Source organism: Hemitrygon akajei, chromosome 2 (genome assembly GCF_048418815.1).
Source record: "Hemitrygon akajei chromosome 2, sHemAka1.3, whole genome shotgun sequence".
NCBI lineage: Eukaryota > Metazoa > Chordata > Chondrichthyes > Myliobatiformes > Dasyatidae > Hemitrygon > Hemitrygon akajei.
Genome location: NC_133125.1, coordinates 170372239 through 170396003, shown reverse-complemented (window position 1 = coordinate 170396003; position 23765 = coordinate 170372239). Strand labels below are relative to the sequence as shown.

At 45.4% G+C, this 23765-nt stretch overlaps 1 protein-coding gene across 3 annotated transcripts in view; it reads left to right on the top strand.

Annotated features, from left to right (window-relative positions):
- The window catches only part of atat1 (alpha tubulin acetyltransferase 1), a 59991-nt gene that overhangs the window by 21047 nt on the left and 15179 nt on the right, over positions 1–23765 (top strand). For 2 of the 3 annotated variants that reach the window (XM_073032274.1, XM_073032266.1), the window contains exons 5-9: positions 2905–3018; positions 4549–4650; positions 8744–8789; positions 12469–12552; positions 14557–14767. In XM_073032274.1, coding sequence (XP_072888375.1) covers positions 2905–3018; positions 4549–4650; positions 8744–8789; positions 12469–12552; positions 14557–14767 — 557 coding nt within the window. Of the gene's footprint in view, positions 1–2904; positions 3019–4548; positions 4651–8743; positions 8790–12468; positions 12553–14556; positions 14768–17622; positions 22706–23765 lie in introns of those variants that run through there. The other variant, XM_073032282.1, reaches the window with a different exon arrangement.

Here is a 23765-nt window from a genome sequence, read left to right as displayed (position 1 = left end):
TAATTTTGCGGAACGTAGCGCCTTGCACTAATCTGAATTAAGCTCCATTTGCCATTCCTCGGCCCTCTTGCACATCTGATCGAAATCCCGCTGTAATTCTTGATGACCTACTAATGGCAGGTTTAAGGTATCACAAAGGAGCTGAGGCAGAGAGTTTGACCATAAGACACTGGAGCAGAATTAGGCCATTCAGCCCATTGAGTGTGCTCCAAGTTTGGACCCTTGCGTGTCAAGCACAGTAATGAAGGGTGCAGATAGGAAGCAACGAGGGTTATGGAATTGAAGCAGAAGGGGAGATGATGAGGGAACAAATGGGTTGAGTGAGGTTGGAGGAGGGCAAAGGGAAAAGGACTGAGTTTTAGGTGGCTGGGAAAGTTCAGGGTTTTGCCTCCCAGGGGCCATTATGGAGCATTGGCCATGAATGGCAGCAGAATTAGATGTCAGCTGATATTAATGAAAGGTGACTAGCTGGCCAGGAGCAGCAGGAAGATGAAGAGAGCTGAAGTTCATCTCCTCGCTAGCAGGTTCACCTCATAGAAAACATCCCATCTGTATGTATAACAGCTTGGTATGGAACTGTGGCCACAGAGAGTTGTGGAAATGTGTTAGCACATCATGGAGACCAGCCTCTCTTACACAAGAATTAGAACAGAATTAAGCTATTTGGCCTCTGGAATCTGCTCCACCATTCAGTCACTGGTTGATTTTTGTTCTCACTCCCATTCTCCCACCTTCACCCCCTTACCAATCAAGAACCTATCAATCCCTGCCTTACTCTCTTACACCCAGTGACTTGACCTCTTCAACCCTCCATGGCAACAAGATCCCCCTGGCTGAAGAAATTCCTCCTAATTTAGTTCTGAAAGGACATTCCTTTATTCTGAGGCCATGCCCTTGGATATTAGACTCTGTTACTAATAGAATCATCCTCTCCATGTCCACTTTATCCAGATGTTTTCTTATCAGGTAGGTTTCAATGAGATTTCCCCTCCACCCCCTGTCTGTCTGAACTCCATTGAGTCCAAGATGAGAAATATGAAATGCTCCTCATATGCTAAGCCTTTCATTCCTGTCATAACTTATTGTGAACCCCCTCTAGATCCTGTCCAGGGCTAGTACATCCTTCCTTTGATATGGTCATAATACTCCAACTATGGTCGGACCAACACCTTCTAAGGCCTTGGCAGTGGTGGCATCCGTCGATCTCGAGAGACCATGGATCTACGCCTGGAGTTTCCAGGGCGCAGGCCCGGACAGGGTTGTATGGGAGACCGGCAGTTGCCCAAGCTGCAGGCCTTCCCCTCTCCTTGCCGCCGATGTTGTCCAAGGGAAGGGCACTAGGACCCAAACAGCTTGGCACCGGTGACGTCGCAGAGCAATGTGTTGTTAAGTGCCTTGCTCAAGGACACTGTTACGAACCCCGTAACTGGGTGACTTACCAGCAAAGATAGAGACGTCCGTTGAAGTCTGATGATACTATTTTTGACGGTATTTATTAGTAAAAATACACAAAATTAATATCAATGCAAATATACAGATAATATACGTCGTCAATACTAAACCTAAACGTGCGGGTATAATAATAATCAATAAGAAATAAGCTCTATCGTTGTCTAGGGGATAATGTATTGTCCGATGGAAATATAAAGTTCACTGCAGTTCACACAAGCTGCCGTCTTTTTTTTTGGTTGTCGCTGTGTTGCAATTGTTGGAGAGCGAGAGAGAGAAAGAGAATGGGAACATTTACCGCTATGGGTTTTGCCAACCTTCCTTTATGATTTTGATCCGTCAGGTGTCTCGTTGTCGTGGCCGTTCAATTGTGACCGCTCCTTTAGCTAAACCATTCTTCCGTGGTGAGCCCGCCACCCAGGCAAGGGAGGACGCACACGAGCCCCCACCGGCTTTCGCTATAAAACGCTGTCACGGGATTTCTAGCGTTTCTCCTGGTGCGTCTAAAGGGGCGTTCCCCAGACCCCTCTTTTATCCTCACTCACGGGGTCTCAGATGTCAATCAGGTTGGGATGATGCAATCCCTCAACCAGACCACTCTGGTTGTCCCCTGAGGGGTTTCAATGAAGAGTACAGTACTCAATACACAATTCCTTCTCCAAGAGACAATAGCAGTAGTCAGTGGTTCTGTTCCGCTTATGTCAGGAGACATTCCAAACCTTGTGTATTCTGTGTCGCTCTCTCTCTCATGATGTGTATCTCTCTCATTTCCTGGGTCTCAGACCTGAAATAATAGCGATCTTGCGATTCTCAAAAAGGAGGGGGCGACTTTGTACCCTTCGGCCCCTCAGAGTTGCTTCACCTTCGTAACAAGACAAACACGCTGCCTCAGCTGAGGCTCGAACCGGTGACCTTCAGGTTACTAGTCTGATGCCTTGCCCACTAGGCCACATACCAACACATGGCCTTGGCAGTACATCTTATTTACATTCTAGTCCGCTTGAACTAAACCTGTGTTGCTGGTTTTCACTGGGTCATTGTTATCTGTTCTCTAGTTTCAAATCAAACAAAACAACCAGGTGGTCATTTAAAAAAAACAACTGGATTGATTACTAATGCCTTTGAGGGAAGGAATCCCAATCTGTATGTGGTTAGGCCTGTTTGTAGCTCCAACCACAACAGAGCAAGTGGTTGAGGCAGGTACAATAACAACGTTTAAAAGACCTTTGGGTGAGGACATGAATAGGAAAGGTTTAGAGAGGATATGGGCCAAGCCTGGTCAAATGGAACTGGCTTGGTTGGGCACCATGGTCAGCATGGATAAGTTGGGCCGAAGGGCCTGTTTCCATTCTGTTTTACTCTGAGTCTCTCACTGACAAACCATGACCCCTGCCTTGTATATACCTGCAGCTGTTTATCTGCTCAATAACTCCACACGTTTCTCTTTGTTTCTAGGATGGGCAAGGTGCGCACAATGAAATGGAGCCCCTGTGCGTGCTGGACTTCTATGTACATGTCTCACTGCAGCGACATGGTTATGGGAAAGAGCTTTTCGACTACATGATTCAGGTAGAGTGCAAACACGAGCTTTACCTATCAGAGAGGGAGTACAGACTGTGCCCTGCTGAGAAAACTGGATATGAATATGAAGGAGAGAAGCGTCAGGTTTTGAAATCAATTGAGTTGTGAAGGGTCTTGACCCAAAACATCAACTGTTTATTTCACTCATAGAAGCTGTCTGACCTGCTGAGTTCCTCCAGCATTTAGTACGTGCTGCTCTAGATTTTCAGCAGAATCTCTTCTGTCTCTGAGTGCAGCTGGGTTGATGTTTGATACAGCTTGAATGAACCCAGCTCAGTAGCCTCCTCTGTTGTTTTTGTTTATGAAGGATTTCTTTTGAGAGATTGTCAATACAGCCAGGTTACAACTTGCCATTCGTTACAACCCTAGGACAGCAGAAACTGTTCCATCAGTCTTTTTATACTAGCTACCTCCCTGATATCTTGCAGTCCCTTCCACTCAGCTTTTGGTGCCATTCCCATTCCAGTGCAATGTTGAGGGCCCTATTGACAGTGAGGAAACGAGGAGCAGTTTCAGATGAGATAGAAAACCATGTCTCTCCAACTTCTTTCAGCATGTTAAAGAACCAGCTGCCACTATTTCTTAAAAAAAGAGCACAGGGGTTATTTATTTATTTATTTTGGAGACGTCCCTTTTGGCCTAATGAGCCCCCGCAGCCCACTTACACCCATGTGACCAAATAAGCTACCAACTCATATGTCTTTGGAATGTGGTAGGAAATCGCTGCACATGGTGGAAATCCACGTGGTATGAGGAAAATGAACAGGCAGAAGCGGGATTGAACTCAGTTCGCTGGTGCTGTAATAGCATTATGCTACCCATACTGGGGATTCTGCCTGATCTTTATTTCTCAACCAGAATTAGATTGTTTTCATAAATGTATTTTTATTTCTGTGAGTTTCAGTAATTCACCACCGCGTACACTAGATCAGTGGTTTGCAAGGTGCGGCTCGAACCTTTAGATAGGCTCTGGGAAGTTTTAAAAAGAAGGGCTCTTCCAAAGTAACCCCAGTCTGCAGTCTGGAGATATTATAATTGGGAGTCGTGGGTGAACCAGTTAGTTAAAGTTGGTCATCTGGGAGGAAATAGTTTGAAAATTATTGAAGCAACGAGCAATCTGCCGGAGGGGTTCAGCAGGTCGAGCAGCATCTGTGCTGGGGGTGGAAGGAATTGTTAGCGTTTCTGTACTGGATTACAACAGTTCCGAATGGCTGCAAAGAACATAAAAGCACTAGATCCTTTCTCAAAATTGAAATTTGCTGGGTTTTTTAAAAAAAGCTTTCTTTCTGAATTGATGAGACCTCCAGGCACATTCACAGACATAGGTCAGAGTCTCTGTTGAGTTGAGAGGGCAGTAAAGATGGAGAATCAGGAGCAGGGGCACATTGGGCTTCAGATCTTAGCAGGGCGGAGCAGTGAAAACCTGTAGGATTGGAGGAGTGCAAAGATCTTGAAGAGTTATGGGTTTGTGCAGATCTTTGAAGATAAAAATACGATTTGTTTTCATGTTTACCGCAGTACGAAGGTGTAAAACCTTATCATCTGGCCATCGATCGTCCCTCCAGCAAGTTCCTCAGCTTTCTCAGGAAGCACTATGGCCTGTCAGCCACGATTCCTCAGGTAAGCAAAGCTGGAATTTTGTAATTTGAGGCTGATGGTTGTATATTCGTTCCTGTAAGTAGGGCTGTAGATCCTTACATCAGAAACAAACCTCCATGGGCTACAGTGGGGCTGTTGAGAAAGTCCAGATAGGTCGCTTCACCTATCCAGAGTTGCTCTCCTTACCTTCGGCAGGCGTTTGAAAGGGCGAGGCATAGAAGCCTATGTACCTAATGGCAGACGATTGCATTAGTGCAGATGGGCAAAAAAATAGTCAAGGACCTTTCCTGTGTTGTGCAATACTATGAATCTAATATAAATTCTCCTGTCTCTGTCTACACTTTTGTTCTCATTTATCTTTCCCTTTCTGCGTGCCTGTAGTGATTCTGACACTTAATGAATTCGCTTTTGTTCTGTTTTCCATTTCTTGGTCACCCTTTGTCAGACCCCAAACCACTCCCAATCTTCAGTCTTACTACAACTTAAAAGCATTTTCCTTGCGTTTTAATGTTGCCTTTTCTTGTTGTGCCTTTAAAGGAATGTATATTTATTACAATGTCTATTAATTATATGTTTCCAATAATGGGGGAGTCTGGTACCAGAGAGCAGAGCTGCAGAATTGAAGGACATCCCTTTACAGCTGAGATGAGGAGGAATTTCTTTAGCCAGAGGGTGAAATTCATTGCCACAGACGGCTGTGGGCTCAAAGTCATTGGGTATATTTAAAGTGGAGGTTGATAGGTTCTTGATTAGTGAGGGCATCAATGGTTACAGGGAGGAAGCAGGAGAATTGGGTTGAGAGGGATGATGATGGAATGGCTGAACAGACCTGATGTGCAGAATGGTTTAATTTTGTTCCTATGTCTTATGGTCTAAACAATGACTATTTGTATTAAAGACCAGCCAATACCTGTCCCCCATTTTGCCCTTTCACATATTTTCCCAGTCTATACCAGCCAGCCTGCCTCTCATTAAAATCCTACTACAGATTGAACTGCATTGCTTTCAAACTTAACATAGATTTCTAACGTTTTATGGTCACCTCTTTCTTGAGCCCCTCTTCACAGCAAGTTGTTAATGAACCCATTCTTGTTACTTTGTATTAGACCTAAAACCCAACTTCCAGGAAATTATCCTCTAGGTTTGTAGTCCTAATTTGGTTTTCCCAGTCAACATATGGGTTGAAGGTATATCCTGATATACCTTCACTCTTTCTCAAGTATACCCTCCCTCTGGTAGAGAGAGCACTATTCCAGGTGTGGTCTCACCAGGGCTACATCCTGGTTCTCAGTCCACATAAATTCCTCATTCTCTTCCTAATCTATTGAGTCCCTCCATCCTTTCAATCCAATGTCTGCACATCACTAATTCTGGCTCCCAATTCCCAAAACTCCACCATTAGCGTGGCTCAATATTTCACAAGACCACAAGACAAAGGAGCAGAATTAGGCCATTCGGCCCATCGATTCTGCTCCACCACTCCACTATGAGCTAAACTATTCTCCCATCTAGTTCCAATTTCCGGCTTTTTCCCCATATCCCTTGATACCCTGACTAATTAGATACCTATCAATCTCCTCCTTAAACACCCTGAATGATCGGGCCTCCACAGCTGCATGTGGCAATGAATTCCATAAATCCATGACCCTCTGGCTAAAAAGAATTTCTCCTCAGCCCTGTTTTAAATGGGTACCCTCTAATTCTAAGACTGTGGCCTCTTGTCCTGGACTCACCCACCAAGGGAAACAGCCTTTCTACATCTACTCTGTCCAACCCTTTCAACATTTAAAATGTTTCTATGAGATCCCCTGTCATTTTTCTATACTCTAATGAATACAGTCCAAGATCCGACAAACGCTCCTCATATGTTAGCCCCTGCATTCCAGGAATCATCCTTGTAAATCTTCTCCGAACTCTGTCTAACATCAGTACATCCCTTCTAAGATAGGGGGCCCGAAACTGCACACAGTATTCCAAATGAGGTCTCACCAGTGTCCCATAGAGCCTCATCAACACCTCCTTACTCTTATACACTATTCCTCTTGAAATGAATGCCAATATAGCATTCGCTTTCTTTACTGCCGATCCAACCTGGTGGTTAACCTTTAGGATATCCTGCACGAGGACCCCCAAGTCCCTTTGCAATTCCGATTTTTGAATTTTCTCCCCATCTAAATAGTAATCTGCATGATTATTTCTTCTTCCAAAATGTACAACCGTACATTTCTCAACATTGTATCTCATCTGCCATTTCTTTTCCCACTCTCCTAAACAGACCAAGTCTCTCTGCAACCTTTCCATTTCTTCAACACTTCCTGCTCCTCCACCTATCTTGGTGTCATCTGCAAACTTAGCCGCAAAACCATTTAATTCATAATCTAAATCATCGATATACAGTGTAGAAAGAAGCGGCCCCAACACCGACCCCTGCGGAACACCACTAGTAACCGACAACCAACCAGAATAGGATCCCTTTATTCCTACCCTTTGCTTTCTGCCTATCAGCCAATGCTCCACCCATTCCAATATCTTTCCTGTAATTCCATGGGCTCTCATCTTATTAAGCAGCCTCTTATGTGGCACCTTATCAAAGGCCTTTTGAAAATCCAAATACACAACATCCACAACCTCTCCCTTGTCAATCTTATTTGTGATTACCTCAAAAAATTCCAGTAGGTTGGTGAGGCAGGATCTTCCCTTCATGAAACCATGCTGGCTTGGGCCTATCTTGTCATGCACCTCGAAGTATTTCATAAGCTAATCCTTGAGGATCAACTCCAATAACTTTCCAACTACCGATGTCAGACTAATAGGTCTGTAATTTTCTTTTTGCTGTCTCCCTCCTTCCTTAAACAGCAGAACTACATTTGCGACCTTCCAGTCCTCCGGAACCATGCTAGAGTCTATTGATTCCTGGAAGATCATTTCCAATGCCTCCACAATCTTGAAAGCCACCTCCTTCAGAACCCGTGGGTGCACCTCATCCGGTCTGGGAGACTTATCTATCCTTAGTCCATTTAGCTTCCCAAGCATCTTTTCTCCAGTAATCTTGACTGTACCTAATTCTATTCCCTGAGACCTCTGGTATCTTGCTAATGTCTTCCACTGTGAAGACTGATGCAAATTACTCATTTAGTTCCTCTGCCATCTCTTTGTCACCCAATATAATTTCTCCAGCATCATTTTCAATCGGTCCTCCATCTACCCGTGTCACTTTTACTCTTCATATATTTAAAAAAACTCAGAGTATCCTTTTTTATGTTAGTTGCCAACTTCCTTTCATAACCTCATCTTTTCTTTCCTAATGACTTTCTTAGTTTCCTTCTGTAAGTTTTTAAAAGTCATCCAGTCCTCAGTTTTCCCACTAATTTTTGCTTCCTTGTACGCCGTCTCTTTTGCTTTTATTTTGCCTTAACCTCTCTTGTTAGCCACACTTGTGCCATTTTTCCATTCACGATTTTCTTTTTTCTTGGACTGTATTTTTCCTGCACTTTCCTTATTTCTTGTAGGAGTTTCATCCAATTCTGCTCTACCATCCCTCCATCTAGCTTACTTTTCCAATTGACGTGGGCCAGATCCTCTATCATACCACTGCAATCTCCTTTGTTCCACTGAAATATCGATACACCTGATACCAGCTTCTCCTTTTCAAATTTGAAACTGAACTCAATCATTTATTGCTTTTTAAAAAAAAATTATTTTCATATTTGCACAGTTTGATGTCTTTTACACACTGGTGTTTGTCTGTCCATCTCTGTCATGTGAAGTTTTTCATTGATTCTATTGTGTTTCTTTCTATTTACTGTGAATGCCTGCAATAAAATGTATCTCAGGATAGTTTGTAGTGGCATACCTGTGCTTTGAACTTTTGTATATGAAGTTTAAACTCTGGAATCCCTATTGGGCTCCCTCTTCACTGCATCTCCACCTACCTTTAAGATGCTCCTCCAGATCCACCCAAACCTTCCATGATTCCCTCTGTGCCTTGGTGTGCTTGTTTCTGTGCAGTCCTGTTTTGCCAATTTAAACAAGAGTGGTGGGGCCAACAGCCAAATCCTAATCGTCCGCTAAGGATAACTAACAGGGTCCTTTCTCTATCTCTTTCCTGTTTCAGGTTAACAACTTTGTGGTGTTTGATAGTTTCTTCCGGGACAGACCGAGTAAGTTCCAATTACTGCATATAAAGGGTGGTACTTAAAACTGGGCTTTGCTTACAGGTCAGTGCCATGTTATATAAAGGGCAAAGTGTAGGAATGGACAAGACAGGCCACGGCTGACCAGGCCTCAGTTCTGCTTCAGAGTAGAGAAAAGGACTGTCCATTGGTGTCGCTTAGTACTGAAGGCTGCCACTGAAGATTGTGGGTTCAAATCCCACTGCAGAGATTTGAGTGTGTAATCCAACCTTAATGCACAGAAGGAGGTCATTAGCCCATAACTAGCTCACAGAGTAAACCCAATCTCTGAATGTGAACTCCTGCATTTTTTTCTCTCTTGTATGCCTATCAGCTCCTCCCCAGTTTTCCAGCTTGGGGCAATTTACAGTGGCCAATTAACTAACTGGACATCTTTGGGATCTGGGGGGAAACCAGAGCAGTTGAAGGAAATCCAGGCGGTCACAGGGAAACTCCACAGCAGAGGTCAGAATTGGACTGGGGGCCGCTGGCAGCACACTAGTTACTGAGTCACTCTCCTTTCAGTGAGATGTGACCTTGAGCACCAGCAAGGGTCCCTGCCTATCCCACAGTTACATCACAGATAACTGCTGGTTCACCTGTCAGATTTGTAGCTGCTTCCTCTGTGCAAAATGGCTGCTGTCTTTTCTGTGGCTAAGACCACGCTTCACAAGTATTACTGGCTGAAGACTGCTTCAGGACATCCTAAAGTTGTGAAAAGTTCCTCCAGTCTTTTCATTCTTTACCTTTTTCAAACTTTTTATTCAATTTTCCTCCTTTCCTTCCCTAAGCAATTTGTCTTTCTCACTCCAGACACCATTTCAACCATTACATTTCAAACTTCTGTTCACCCTCTTTTTAAGTTTACTGGGTTCATATCTGATGTGATATCAGGGTCCGATTTTTACCCCATTATTGATTTTTTTCTGAGAATACACACTCATTGTCCGCTTTCTGAGGTACCTCTTATACTGAGTGTGTGTTTGTAGTCTGCGGCTGCTGTAGTCCATCCGCTTCAGAGCTTGACATCTTGCGCGTTCAGAGATGCTCTTCTGCACACCGCTGTTGTAACGTGTGGTTATTTGAGTTACTGTCACCTTCCCGTCAGCTTGACCCAGTCTAGCCATTCTCCTCTCTCATTAACAAGGCGGTTTTGCCTGCAGAACTGCCTTTCACTGGATAGTTTCTGTTTTTTGCACCATTCTCTGTAAACTCTAGAGACCGTTGTGAGTGAAACTTGCAGGTGTCTGAGATACTCAAACCACCCCATCTGGCACCAACAACCATCCCATGGTCAAAGTCAGTTATATCACATTTCTTCCCCATTCTGATATTTGGTCTAAACAACAAATGAACCTCTTAATCATGTCGCATGCTTTTATTTATTGAGTTGATTCTAACTGATTGGCTGATTAGATATTTGCATTAACAAGCAGGTGTACGGGTGTATGCAGTAAAGTGGCCTCTGACTCCTTGTAAATATTGTGAGTAAGCATAATGTGCTTGGTGCACTGAATAAGGCATAACTAAATTTTATGAATAAAATGGGGAGAAGACCCAAGGACTGACAGCCCTGACACCACCGTAAATATTCCCATTTCTAAAAACTTTTCTATGTAAAACATACCTTGTCCTGGTGAATGTGGCCCACTAATACCATAGTGGTCTGCTGCTCTGAAATTGATTTTTGACTCATCAACACACACAAAATGCTGGGAGAACTCTGCAGGTCAGGCAGCATCTATGGAGGGGAGTAAACAGTTGTGTTTCAGGCAGGGCCCTTCATCAGTACTGGAAAGGAAGGGGCAGAGTATGAAGGTGGGGGGGAGTGGAAGAGTATAATCTGACAGGTGATGGGTGAGGAAGGGGAGTATGCTGTGAGAAGCTGGGAGGGGATAGGTCAAACAGGAGTACAGGACTGAAGAAAAATGCATCTAATTGGACAGAACAACTTCCAGTAGTTATTCCTCCCCTCCCCCCCCCCCCCCCCCCCGTTACACCATTGTCTCTATCTGACAATGTTACCCCACCTTTCCTTTCTCCCGTGGTCCACTCTCCTATCAAATTTCTTCTTCAGCCTTTACCTCTTCAACCTATCACCTCCTGGCTTCTCAATCCATCCCTCCCCCACCCACCCACCACCTTTCCCCTCACCTGGTCTTGCCTATCACCTGCTGGAGGTTGTTCTCCTCCCCATCCCCACCCCTCCTTATTCTGGTTTCTGCCCCCTCCCTTTCCAGTCCCGATGAATGGTCTTAGCCTAAAATGGCAATTGTTTGTCTCCACCCCACCGCCCCCATAGATGCTGCCTGACTTGCTGAATTCCTTCTGTGTGTCGCTCAAGATTTCCATTACTTGTAAAATCTCTGGTGTGTTTGACCATATTAGTAATTGCTGCTTTGGTTTGGGTTTAAGGATGCTGACCTTCCTACCACAGGGTGCGGTTCAGGCAGATTTCGCGTTAAGGCAAACTGGACCAGCATATGGGGTGAAGGAACAGGGGCAGGGTCAGAGGAGGTCGAGTGAGAAGAGACCTGATGGGGACATAATTTTTGGCACAGGCCAAATGGTATGGCAAGAACAGCAGGCCAGTGTATCACAGAGCAAGCATGTTGGGTCATGGAATGATTGGGTTGTGTTTGCAACAACCCCTTTCGGCCGAGATGCACACATAACTGTTTAGCCCTTAAAACAAATTCAATAAGATATTGTTTATCCATGGTCCAAATCCAAGCTTCTCCACTACTGGTTAACAAAAACATATTAATTGTAGTGAAGCTCTGTTGGGATTATGGTAAGGTAGAAGCGATCCATTCTCATACTGAATGACAGAGCAGGCTGTGCAGGGAATAGGCATTTTCCTGCTGTGGTAGCGTGTTAATGGACTGACTGAGTTGTTAATATTGGCTTTGTTACCGGTACCACTTCAGCGTTTGATGGGTCTGGGACTGTACTCACTAGAGTTTTGAAGAATGAGTGGGGATTTCATTGAAACCTATCGAATATTGAAAGGCTCTAGATAGAGTCGATATGGAGAGGATAAGGACACCCCTTTAGAGCAGAGACGAAGAAATTTGTTTAGCCAGGAGGTGGTGAGTGTTTGGAATTCATTGTGGAATCCAAATCATTGGGTATATTTAAAGCAGAGGTTGGTAGGTACTTAATGTGTGGTTATTAGAAAAGGGCAGGTGAATGGGGTTGAGGGGGAAACTAAATCCATCATGGTCGAATGGCCTAATTCTGCTTCTCTGTTTTGTGGTCTTGTGAGTCAGACCGGGTGGTGTCCACCTCTCAGGTCAGAAATTTGTGGGTCCCAGCACCACTCCAGTGACTTGTTTGCCCGCTGTGCTTCAATGAGGCTCCACTATCCAACGGGCTTTAAAGACAGGTGTGTTCCTGCCCCATCGATGCCATTATGCAGAGGCATGTGGGGAGACTCCCCATTGCTGTGGCTCTGTGTGCCAACCCCACCCGAGAGAATAAGAGCATGTCCCTGCCTGAGGGACCTTTCTCTGTACAACCCCCTGAAAGACAAAGTTGGAGGTGGGTAGGCCTCGGCCGCGATCATGTAGGCAGATCACAGCCGCGATAATGAAGGGTAAGGCTTTTGTCTTTGAATTCACTGTGCTATGTACCATCGTCAATCATTCTCTTTCCTCTATGGTAGTGCGTGGGACAAGGCTGATTCACAGAAGTGCCCCGAAGAAGGTGGAACAAGATATTAAACCTTACTCCATTACGGTGCGGGAGGGTAAGTAAGTTTGAAGATGTGGCCTCCCCCGTCACCAAAGCGTGAGCAGCCCCTCCCCTCATCGTGCCATAAAACCCTGTGCTAACCCAAAGAATAAGATGGTGGCAGGTGCAAGAACAAGACTTGCACCAGGGAGAGTTGTGTCTGTTGCTCCTGGTGCTGTTCGCCTGGTTGGAGCTTGGACATTGCCTCAGATGTGGAGCGGGGAGGCCTCTTTGTGCTTGAACCTCTGGCACCATTCGCTGTGTTATTATTGTCACGTGTAGACACATGAAAAAGCTCTTGTGTTGCACGCCACCCAGACAGATCGCACTGTGCAAAAGTACCTTACGCTTGTAAAAAGGACAACAGAACGCAGAATATAGCGTTACAGTAGAAGGGAAATGCAGTGCAGCTTGGGGCTGGCACCAGAGAGGGTCCAGAGGAGATTTACGAGAATGATCCCAGGAATGAAAGGGTTAACATATGGGGAGCGTTTGATGACTCTAGACGTATACTCGCTGGAGTTTGGAAGGATGAGGGGAATCCAATTGAAATCTATCAAATATAGAAAGGCCTAGATAGATTGGGCATGCAAAGGATGTTTCCAATAGTGGGAGAGTCTAGGACCAGAGGTCACAGCCTTAGAATCGAAGGACATCCTTTAGAACAGAGATGAGGAGGTATTCCTTCAGCCAGAGAGTGATGAACCTGTGGAATTCGTTGCCACTGACGGTGGATCTGTGAAAACTTGGAAAAGAGTCATGGGGGACATGCCAAAGGGAGGGTTTGCACTAGGTTCTTGATACCCAGTTGCATGGCACAGTGGTGGGGAGGGCAGAAAATCGTGCCAAGTTCCCAGCACCCGAATGCACAGCACGAGCAGGTATGCAGGGGTGCTCAAACATGGACCAGGCATAGGTCCTTTGGCCTACAATGTTGGCTTGAACTAATGACACCTTATTAAAATAATCCCTTCTGCTTGGACGTGGTCCACGTTTGAGTGCCCGTCTAAGAGGCTTTGAAAAGTATCTTGTTCCTGCCCCCACCCCCACCCCCACCCCTGACAGCACATTCCAGGCACCCGCTGCTGTGTAAACTGAAAACCTGCCCCACACATCCCTTTTCAACGTCCTCTCTCACCTTAAATGCACGTGCTCTCACTTCAGACATTTTTACCATGATGCCAACCGTCTCTCTGTCTACACCTCTCGCAACTGTGAATGTTCACACTGGAAGTCCAAGAGTGCCAAGCTGGGCACCAATGTATCTCCGTACTGAGGCACACCGTTCACCTGGTGCTGTTAGAGTGGTAGCTCTGTCAGAGGAAAACATAGGCCCATCGCTTCCTTCTGCCGATCCATCTTCACGATGTGTAGCATCTGGAAGGCTAACAGTATCATCAGGAATGTCTGCCACATTCTTGATCCTTAATTCCACCTCTTCCCTTATTGCCATTTGAGCATCTCTTTCTGCACTACCCTGGTTTATATTGCTGTGTACCATTCCAGTGTTAGGAAGGTTATGATTGGATCTGCTTTCACTGTCCTCTCGGGCAATGAATTGTCATAACCTAAAAAAATCACCAGGATCTTGCCAAGGCTTGAGGGCCAGTGTTATATATAGGGACAAGTTGAATAGGTGGAGGATGAGGGGAGAAAAGGGTAAACACTAGCAGGCTTTTTCCACTGAGGTTAGGTGAGATGAGAACTAGAGGTCATAGGTTAAAGGTGAAATATTTAAGGGGAACCTGAAGGGGAACAGTATCACTCGGAGCGGTGAGAGTGTGGAACAAGCACCAGTCAAAGTTGTGGATGCAGCTTTGGATAAGCACATGGACAGAAGGTCCAGGACTAGGCATGGACTAGATGGGCTGAAAGGCCTACTCTGTGCTTTAGTGCCCTATGACTCTATTACCTCTCCACTTTACACCTTAACTCTGCATCACTGCGTTACTCACTGTGCCGCCTCCTGTACCGTTCATCAGTGGCTTTGCTGACGTTGCCGTCTTGCTGTCTCCCGCAGGGCTCCCTGAGGACAAGGAGCTCCCCTGGCCCTTCAACCAGGCACCCTCTCTGACGCGCTCAAATAGCCTGGGTTGCAGCTCCCGCCGGCAAGCTGGTCGCCCCCAGCCCGGCCAGCAGGAAGTTCTGCGCCATGTCAGGGGCGTACACCCCCAAGTGCTGAACGGCGTGAGGATGGCAGATGACACCTCCGCCCACAGGAGGAGAACCAGGTGAGTGTCGGTACTGAAATCCATTTGGCTGCTGTGGTATTGTGTGCAGGAGCGAGCTGAAAGGAGTTTGAATGTGTTTTACCTGATGTTTCTCATATATCTACCACTCCCGTCAGCACTGCATTTTGGGCAAAATAGAGAATATTGGAATTGAGGTAATTTTGGTCGGAAGGATGTGGAAGGGTGCAAGGATGCTGCATGGAGTGGAGAGTATCACGAGGAAAAGTTGAGTGAAGGAGTCCGAGAGATGACTTACTGCAGGTGTACCAGATGAAAAGAGGCATAGATCAAGTGGATAGCCAGAGACTTTTTCCCAGGCAGAAATGGCAAATATGAAGGGGCATAATTTTAAGTGTGGGGGGGGGGTGATGTTAGAGGTTTTTTTTCAAACAGAGAGTGATTGGGGTGTGGCATGCCATGCTAGAGTGGTGGCAGTGGCAGATACATTAAGGGCATTTAAGAAACTCTTTAGACGCATGGGTGATAGAAAAATAGACAGCTATGTAGGAAGCAACGCACACTCGATGCTGCAGGAACTCAGCAGGCCAGGCAGCGCCTATGGAAAAGAGTACAGTCAACATTTTGTGCCGAGATCCTTCATCAGGACCTGTTCCTCCAGCATTATGTGTGTGTTGCCTGGATTTCCAGCATTTGTAGATTTTCTCTTGTTTGGCTTGTAGGAAGAAGGGGTTAAATTGATCTTAGAGTGGGTTAATAGGTCAGCACAACATCATGGGCTGCCGAGCTTGTGCTGTGCTGTTATGTTCTATGTAATGTAAAGGGACAGTACGTAGTTAATGACAGGACCTTTAACAGTGTTGATCTGGAAGACAGATCCATTGCTGCATAGTGTTTTCACTAGTTGGTAGGGTGGTACAGACGGTGTTTCACGCCATTCTGGCCCTTATCAGTCAAGGCATTGAGTTCAAGACTCAGGAAGTTATGTTGCAGCTTTATAAAAGTCTAGTAAAGCTGCATAAATTGCTTTCAATTCTATAAGAAGAATAGGCAGCTTTGGTGTAGAGGAGGTCTACCAGGATGCTGCCTGGATTAGAGGGTATATGCTACAATGAGAGGTTAGACAAACTTGTTTTCATTTGTCTGGAGTGTGGAGGCTGAGGGGAGACTTGCTAGAAGTTTATAAGATTATAACAGGCATAGACAGAGCAGGCAGGCAGTAACTTTTTTCCCCAGTGTTTGAAATGTCAAGTACTAGAGGGTATGCATGTAAGGTGAGAGGAGATAAATTCAAAGGAGAGGTGCAGGGCAAATTTTTTTTTTACACAGAGAGTGGGATGCACTGCCTAGAGTGGTGGAGACAAATACAACAAAAAATTAACATTCTCCTAGATAGGCACAGGACTCTGCAGAGAGGATAAGGACAGTCCTGACGAAGGGTCTCGGCCCGAAACGTTGACAGTGCTTCTCCCTATAGATGCTGCCTGGCCTGCTGTGTTCCACCAGCATTTTGCGTGTGTTGTAAGGACAGAAGGGTTTAATTTAGTTAAGTGCTCAATTACTAGCTTTAATTTTAATTACTACATTTAATCTTTAAAAAGTTCAGTACATTGTGAACTGGAGGGCCTGTTCAAATGCTATGTTCTATATGATGTAGAACAATACACAACATTTTAATAAAGTTCTAAGATATCCTCTTAGAAGTTGTCCAAGGAATTCAAAGGACAAAAGTCTTCACAGGAAGAAAGTTTGGCACTGCCGATGTAAATGGCAACAAACATTTTGGTAGTTTTTATGAAGAGGCTCGATGAGAGAAAGGAGACGAAGTTTGCTGGGACGGATCCCAGGGGTCAGGGTACAGACTGCAATGGGAGGGGGTGAAACGGCTGTCCGAGTTTCCAGAGCCGGAGGAGAACAGAGATCAGAGAAGTGCGTGGCCAGAGGACGTTACATCGATAAGGAGGGGCCAAGAGATGTATTTGGAGACGAGGATGAGAGCTACAAAATTGTGCAGAGAGGGAGTGGGTGGGTTCAGCAGGTCACGGTGGGATGTGTTGGATACAAGCAGCAGAGCTTCTGCTGGGATGAATTTTACACAGGCTGCAAGGTGTCAAGCCAACCTGTGCACTATTGGGTAACAAGATTCGAGAGGATGTGTTAAGTGAGCCAGGGCTTTTACCTCTGTGAGGTGACTTGATAGAGGTGTACAAGATGATCATAGGCATAGATTGAGTGAATGGCCAGAGACTTTTACCCAGGGTGGAAATATATGGGGGCAAAATTTTAAGGTGATTAAAGGAGACTGTCAGAGAGTTTTTCACTCAGAAAGTGGAGCACCCTGCCCAGGGGTGTGGTAGAGGCAGATACATTAGGGATATTTAAGGAACTCTTAGATACGAGTGTGGATGATAGAGATATGGAAGACTTTGTAGGAGGGAAGGGTTAGATAGATCTTGGAGTAAATCGACACAACGTCGTGGGCCAAAGGTCCTATACTGTGCTGTAATGTTCCAACCCAGGCTTGGAGGATGCCAGCTCAGGTAGTGCGGCTGATGGTCTCGATGGGAAAGTTCTGCTGTGTTTGTTGCAGTGGCGATGACTGAGGATCAGTGTAACAAACTGGGTGGAATCTGTACGTGAGACATCACTCAGGAGGTTTGGCCAATGTAAACAAAGGAATTTGGATTGTGAAGGCCGAGTTAACTGGTCTGATGCATGGAATTTGATCAGGGTACATTTACCTGGACCTGTTTCGTTTCTCTGTCGGTTGATCTGTGCATGTCTGCATGTCTGTACATTACCCCGATTATCAATCTGTAGGCCACCGTTAGAAAGCCTGTTGTATGTTCATCTATCCTCTGGTTTTCTGTCTCTCTTTCTCCTCCATTCCTTCCCAGTTCCCTTACTCGCTCTCAGCTTTCTTTCAAATGACATTCCCCTGACATCAGCCCCTCTCGTTTCCCTTGGTGTCTGAGCAAAGTACAAATCTTTAAAGTATTTAATGGGTTTCATGGCCTTTAATGGCCTTTTTTTTTACTTGTATGTAATATTTTTTACAGAGAACTTGGACTTTTTTTTAAACTCAGCTGTGATTTTTTTAAAGTTGTCGTCTACTTTGTTATACTTTCCTGAGGATAAATCCGAAACACCATCCCGGGCTGTTCCAAAGTTCTTAGTTTTGTAAAGGAGCAGCCCGTGTCTTCCCGATGAGTAGTCGGACTTACAAACGGCCGAAGTGGGAAGTGTTCCCTGCTGGAGCAACAGATGAGGTTTTGCAGTTCATCCCAAAACCTCCGGATTAATGGGATTGTCAGACATCAAATGGGATTCCGAACAGGAGCAGCAAGCATGCACAATGGGGGATTAAACACAAAAGGAGGGAGTTAATGCTACAGCATTGATCAGAATTGGGTTTATTATCACTGACATATATCATGAAGTGTGTTGCTTTGCAACAGTAGAACACTGTAACAAATTTGAAAATTGCTACAAGTTCAGTAAGAAATATAAAATAATAAGTGCAAGAAGAGAGTGGAAACTGAGGTTGTGTTTATGGGTTAATGGTCCATTCAGAAATCTGACAGCAGCGGGGAAGAAGCTGTTAAAACATTGAGTGTGGGTCTTTACAGTCCTGTACCTCCTCCCTGATTGATGGTAGTAATGAGAAGAGGGCGTTAGACCATCTTGAAGTACAGATTTGGTCTCCTTGTTCAGAAAGGATGTTGGTGCATCAGAATCAGAATCGGATTTATTTTCACTGGCTTATACGATGTGAAATTTCTTGTCTTTTGGCAGGACTGTAGTACAAAGACACAAAATTACTATAAATTACAACACTAAGTGCAGAAGGGAAAAAATGTTTAGGTAATGTTCATAGACTCATGAACCATTCAGATAGTCGAGGGGAAGAAGTGGGTGTGGGTCTTCAGGCTCCTGTACCTCTTCCCCGAGGGTAGTAACAAGAAGAGGGCACATCCCGAGTGGTGAGGGTCATTAGTGATGGGTGCTGCCTCCTGAAGATGGTTGGGCACATTGAGAAGGTTTTACTAAACCCTTGTCTGAAATGGGCAGGTTGCCTTCAGCTGATAACTTGGGCAGACAAACTTTGTATCTCTGGAGTTAGGAGTGGGAGGAGATTTAATTATCACACATAAGGTCCTGAGGGACTTTGTCAGAGCAGATGTTGAAGGAATCTTTCCTCTTGGGGAAGAACTTAGAAGAAAAAACTAAAGGATTTTCCATTTAGGACGGAGATGGGGGTCTGAGGGTCTTAAGTCTTTGGAACTCTCTTCCTAAAGGAGTCAGAATCTTTGGGTGTTTCCTTACAACGAAGTGAAATGATATTTATGGGTAGACAAGAATATAGAGTTGAGATAACAATAAGATCAGCTGAGATCTTATAAAATGGTGGAAGAGGCTTGAGGAATCAGAAGCTCTCCTGCCCTGAGTCTGTGTGTTCTTTATGTGACTGGTTCACTGCTTGTGGTGCATGAACACATGTTGGTACATGAGCATGTGTTTTGATATATGTACTTGGGTATACGTGTCTGTGTACTTTGTGTAGTGGGTACTGGAGGGAGTCTGTAGCTGTCTATGCATAGAGTTGACACCTGACGGTGATGAAAGGGGAGGTAGGTTTATGAAAGAAGTTGGCTTCAATCTGTGGGGAAATCTGGCTTCCAGCGGTATACGTAAATTGCAGGCTCCTCATCGGTGAGACCACCAGTGCAGCCAATGTCAAGGTTACAAATTTTAAAATGAGAAGCAACTTGATTAAGAGGGTCAAGCAGTTTTTTTGCTTTGAGTGAATGTGTGTGGGTTCCAATCGCTGACTATCCCTGCGTAGTTTTGCTCTTTTGATAAAGCATTTTCTGTAGAAGTGAAGAAATGGTGTTACGAAGGAATTTTAGCCAATGGTTAAAGCAGCAGCAAACAGCAGATGTGTGGAGGCTAAGGTGCATTGTTGGAGTGGAGAGGTGCCATCACACAGTGACACCTTGCTGATGTTACAACCGTATGTGTTTGGTTATTGTGCCTACGTTGGGTTTCTATTTGCGTAAACAGCACCAGTTTATCCAATGTGTCTCTCTCCTGATTCTCTGAACTATTCTGTGTAAAGCAGGAAGTAGCAAGGGAGGACGATGGCTACTTGACTCCTTGTGGCTCCACTGGTTCTTCCAAAGGCCAGACCTGCCCTTTCCCCATAGTCTGCTCATTTTCTCTTTCAAAGTGCATGGTCAATTCTCTTTGGAAAGCTATGTACTGCTTGGGTACTCCAAGTCCTAAACACACCATTACATCAACTGACGAAGCTTCTTGTCTCTTCCCAAGCCCTTTGGATTTCTACTCTCTGGTTATCTCCGTCACTGGAAGGAGCTCTGTCCTTTGCAGTCGACCCCTCAGGTTACAGGTTACAGAAATTTGCCCTTGCATAATTCACAGGTTATGTACGAGATAGAGTGGGGGTTGAGAGGTTGTTTTCTATGGTGGGGGAGTCTAGGACCAGAGGACACAGCCTCAGTATAGAAGGATGTCCCTTTAGAACAAGTGAGGAGGGATTTCTTTCTCTATAGGGTGATGAATCTGGAATCTATTGCCACAGAATGGCTGCAGAGGCCAAGTCTTTGCTTAGATCTAAAGCAGAGTCTGATAAGAATGTCAGAGGTTATGGAGAGAAGGCAGGAGAATGGAGTTGAGCGGGATAATAAATCAGCCGTGATGGAATGGTAGAGCAGACTCAAGGGGTGGAATGACCTAATTCTGCTCCTATATCTTATGTTCTTAGAAAACCGATGTAGATTGTTAAAGACAAATTGTTACTCAGCAAGGAAGCAAACATGCTGTGCACAGAGAAGCTGAGTTCTCAGCCTCCTGATGCACTGTCCTCATCCCATCCTGGCCAGTGTCTGCACCTCTCCCCCAGTTACACTGGGCGACTGTCCAGCTGCAAGGAGCCAGAAGTGATCCACGTGTGACAATTTCTACGATGAAGCGCTCCCGCACTCACTACATTTAGTTTCAGAAGTAACCCTGCCATGATCTGCTAGAGTTTCGTGTCATGAGTCGTGTTTGCTGAAGCTGGTAGATACTCTCATTATGTAGACCGTAGATCGTTTGCCCCCATTGAACTGTTATTGAATAGATGGTGTTGTAATGTAGACATTGTGGTGAATCCTGCTTTTTCCTTCCCCAACTTCCAACTGGCCGATTGTCAGTACAATGTGCTTTTGGCAGACAGTGTCAACTTTTACATACAATGTGGAGCGGAGTAACTGGGCTTCAATAACTTGAGGACTTGGACCTCAGGAGTTTTACTTCAATCCATGACTTTCTTGTTTTAAACACAAAAGATTCAGAGTAACCAACACAAAATGCTGGAGGAATTCAGGAGGACTATGGACAGAAATAAACAGTCGATGTTTAGGGCTGAGACCCTTCATCAGGGCTTGTTTTAAATTCTATATTGTTGTTCAATGTATCAGGAGTTGAATCAGTTGCAGTTATGGCTGAAGGACAGGGAGTTTATTTTTGTGGGGACTTTTTGTATAGAGAAGGAATAGAAGAGGTAAGTAGAGCCATAGAAATCAGTGTGCAGTACAAGCCCTTCGGCCCATCTGGTCCATGCTGACTATCTGTTTGGCTGCATTAGGCCCATGTCCCTGCACTCCTTTCCTATCCTCCTACTTGTCCGAGGTAACATTCTGATGTTACCTTGAAACATTCAGGTTGTTTTGTTTGGTGACTGCAGCACGAAGGAGGTCGTAGCTTGAAGGCTTCTTCAAACTGACGTTACCCCATGATTATAACCAGTGAGGCACTGGCCAAGGAAGAGATGGATTCCTGGATGAGCCCAGCTCCAACAGAACTGGGAATGTGACAGCCCATCGATCACCAAAAGCAGGGTGGCAGGGCGCAAACCTGGTGGAGTCAAGTTTATTGCTAGCCGCTGATGCTGTTTGCACTAGCCCGCTTCAAAAAGGCATTCGATAACCAAGCATTGTGGGTCTGGAGTTGCACGCACCCCAAACCAAGTAGGCAGTAGACTGCTGAGGTCACCCGACAAAAGACCCACGTGCTGTAGTGTAATGGTTAGTGCAGACACTTTACAGCACCAGCTATAAGATTGGGGCTCGGTTCCTGCTGCTGTTTGTACGTTCTCCCCATGACCGCGTGGGTTTCCTCCCACGTTCCAAAGGCGTTAGTGTGTTAGCTGCAGATCTGTGATGGCCCCTGTGAGCTTCTCAGATAAATCTGATCTGATATAAACGATGTATTTCACTACATCTTTTGATGTAGGTACCTGTAACAAATAAAGCCTCTCTTTTTTAAAAGCATTTGGACAGGTACTAGGGTGGGAAAGTAGTGCAGTCAAATGTGATTAGCATTGAGAGGCAGCACAGTTGACATGGACAAGATGGGCCGCAGGGCCTGTTTCTGTGCTGTATAGCTCTACGATCACGACTGGTCCATTGAAGACATTTGTTGTATTCGGTGCTCTTGGTGCAGCCTCCCCTACATTGGTGAGACCCCCATGTAGAATAGGAACTGCTTTTCTGAGCACCTTCACTTTGTCCAGGTGGCCACCCGTTTTAATTTGACTTCCCATTCCCATGTTGGCACATCTGTCCATGACCTCCTCTACTGCCATGATGAGGCCAAACTCAGGTTGGAGGAGCAACACCTCATATTCTGTCTGGGTAGCCTCCAACATTAATTTCCTGGTAACTTCACCTCTTTCCCCACCCCATCCTCTCTTTTCCCATTTCCTGTTCTGCTTATCTTCTCACCCTTTCTCCACTTGCCTGCGTATCTCCTTCCTCTGGTTCCCCTCCTCATTCCCTTTCTTTCATAGTCCACAATCTGCTCCTATTTTTTCCTCAGCTCTTTACCTCTTCTACCCATCCCCTTCCAGTTTCTTAATTTATATCCTTCTCACACACCCGCCCTCCCCTGCTGGTACTCCTCCCCCTCCCAACCTTATTGTCATCTTCCCCTTCCCCCCCCAAAGGCTTCTCCAGTCCTGATGAAGAGTCTTGGCCTGCAACATCAACTGTTTATTCCCCTCCGTAGATGCTGCCTAACCTGCTGAGTTCCTCCAGCATTTGTGTGCGTTGCTGGGGATTTTCAGCATCTGCAGATTTTCTCCTGCTTATTATCTGCAGAATCTCTTGTGTGTTAGGTCTTAGACTGGTTAGGAGAGAGTTGAAAGGATGTGAGACAGCCGGTTAGATGTCTGTTGACAACCATGGTGATCGGCAAATCATCTTGATGTTACTCATACGGCAAGATTGCAACTGTGTGAGAGTCTGGACCCAGGTCGAACAGACTGCTGAGCTCAGAAACGTGGCTGAGGGAGATCTGAAACCCTTGGAGCAACAAGTCCCTGCTTGCTGAGCCCCGGGGTGGAGCATGAGACTGATGTCCCTGTCCAGTATTTCTCATGACCAGCAGAGTAAAATCCAAGGCCAGGTTGCAAAGTTGGCATCATAGGATCGTTACCTGGGCAAATGAGTAAAATATTCTGGTCTTTGTTTATTTCTTAATGTGTTGATGATGTTAATATTGAGTCCTGATGTATAGGTTCCCAGTGGTATACACAGGTCCTCCAGCCCAAGTCATCCAAGGTGTCTCCTGAACTAGTTGCACCTGCCTGCGTTTGGCCCAAGTCTCTCTAAGCCTCTTCTATCTGACGTATCTGTCCAAATATTGTAAGCATATGGGGAATAAGGTTAATCCTTGAGTATCTCTCAACTGCACCAACCTCTACCACTTCCTCTGTCAGGGCTCTACTCTGACGTGACCCCAGTTGCCCAGATCCACACCCCTTCCTGAACATGGTCTGTACATTCGCACTGCTGCCTGCATTGTCCTGCTGGGGAATGGTAGCTACCTCAAGCATCGCCTTGGCCTTGCTTCTGATATTGGGCTGACCCCGGCTCAGTCTTCTGAAGCTGCTGGTTTCAGCTGGTGCGGTGGGAGTGAGTTGGGATAGGAGGGGACGATGACAGTAGGAGGAGGTAGACCGCAGCATCCATTGATC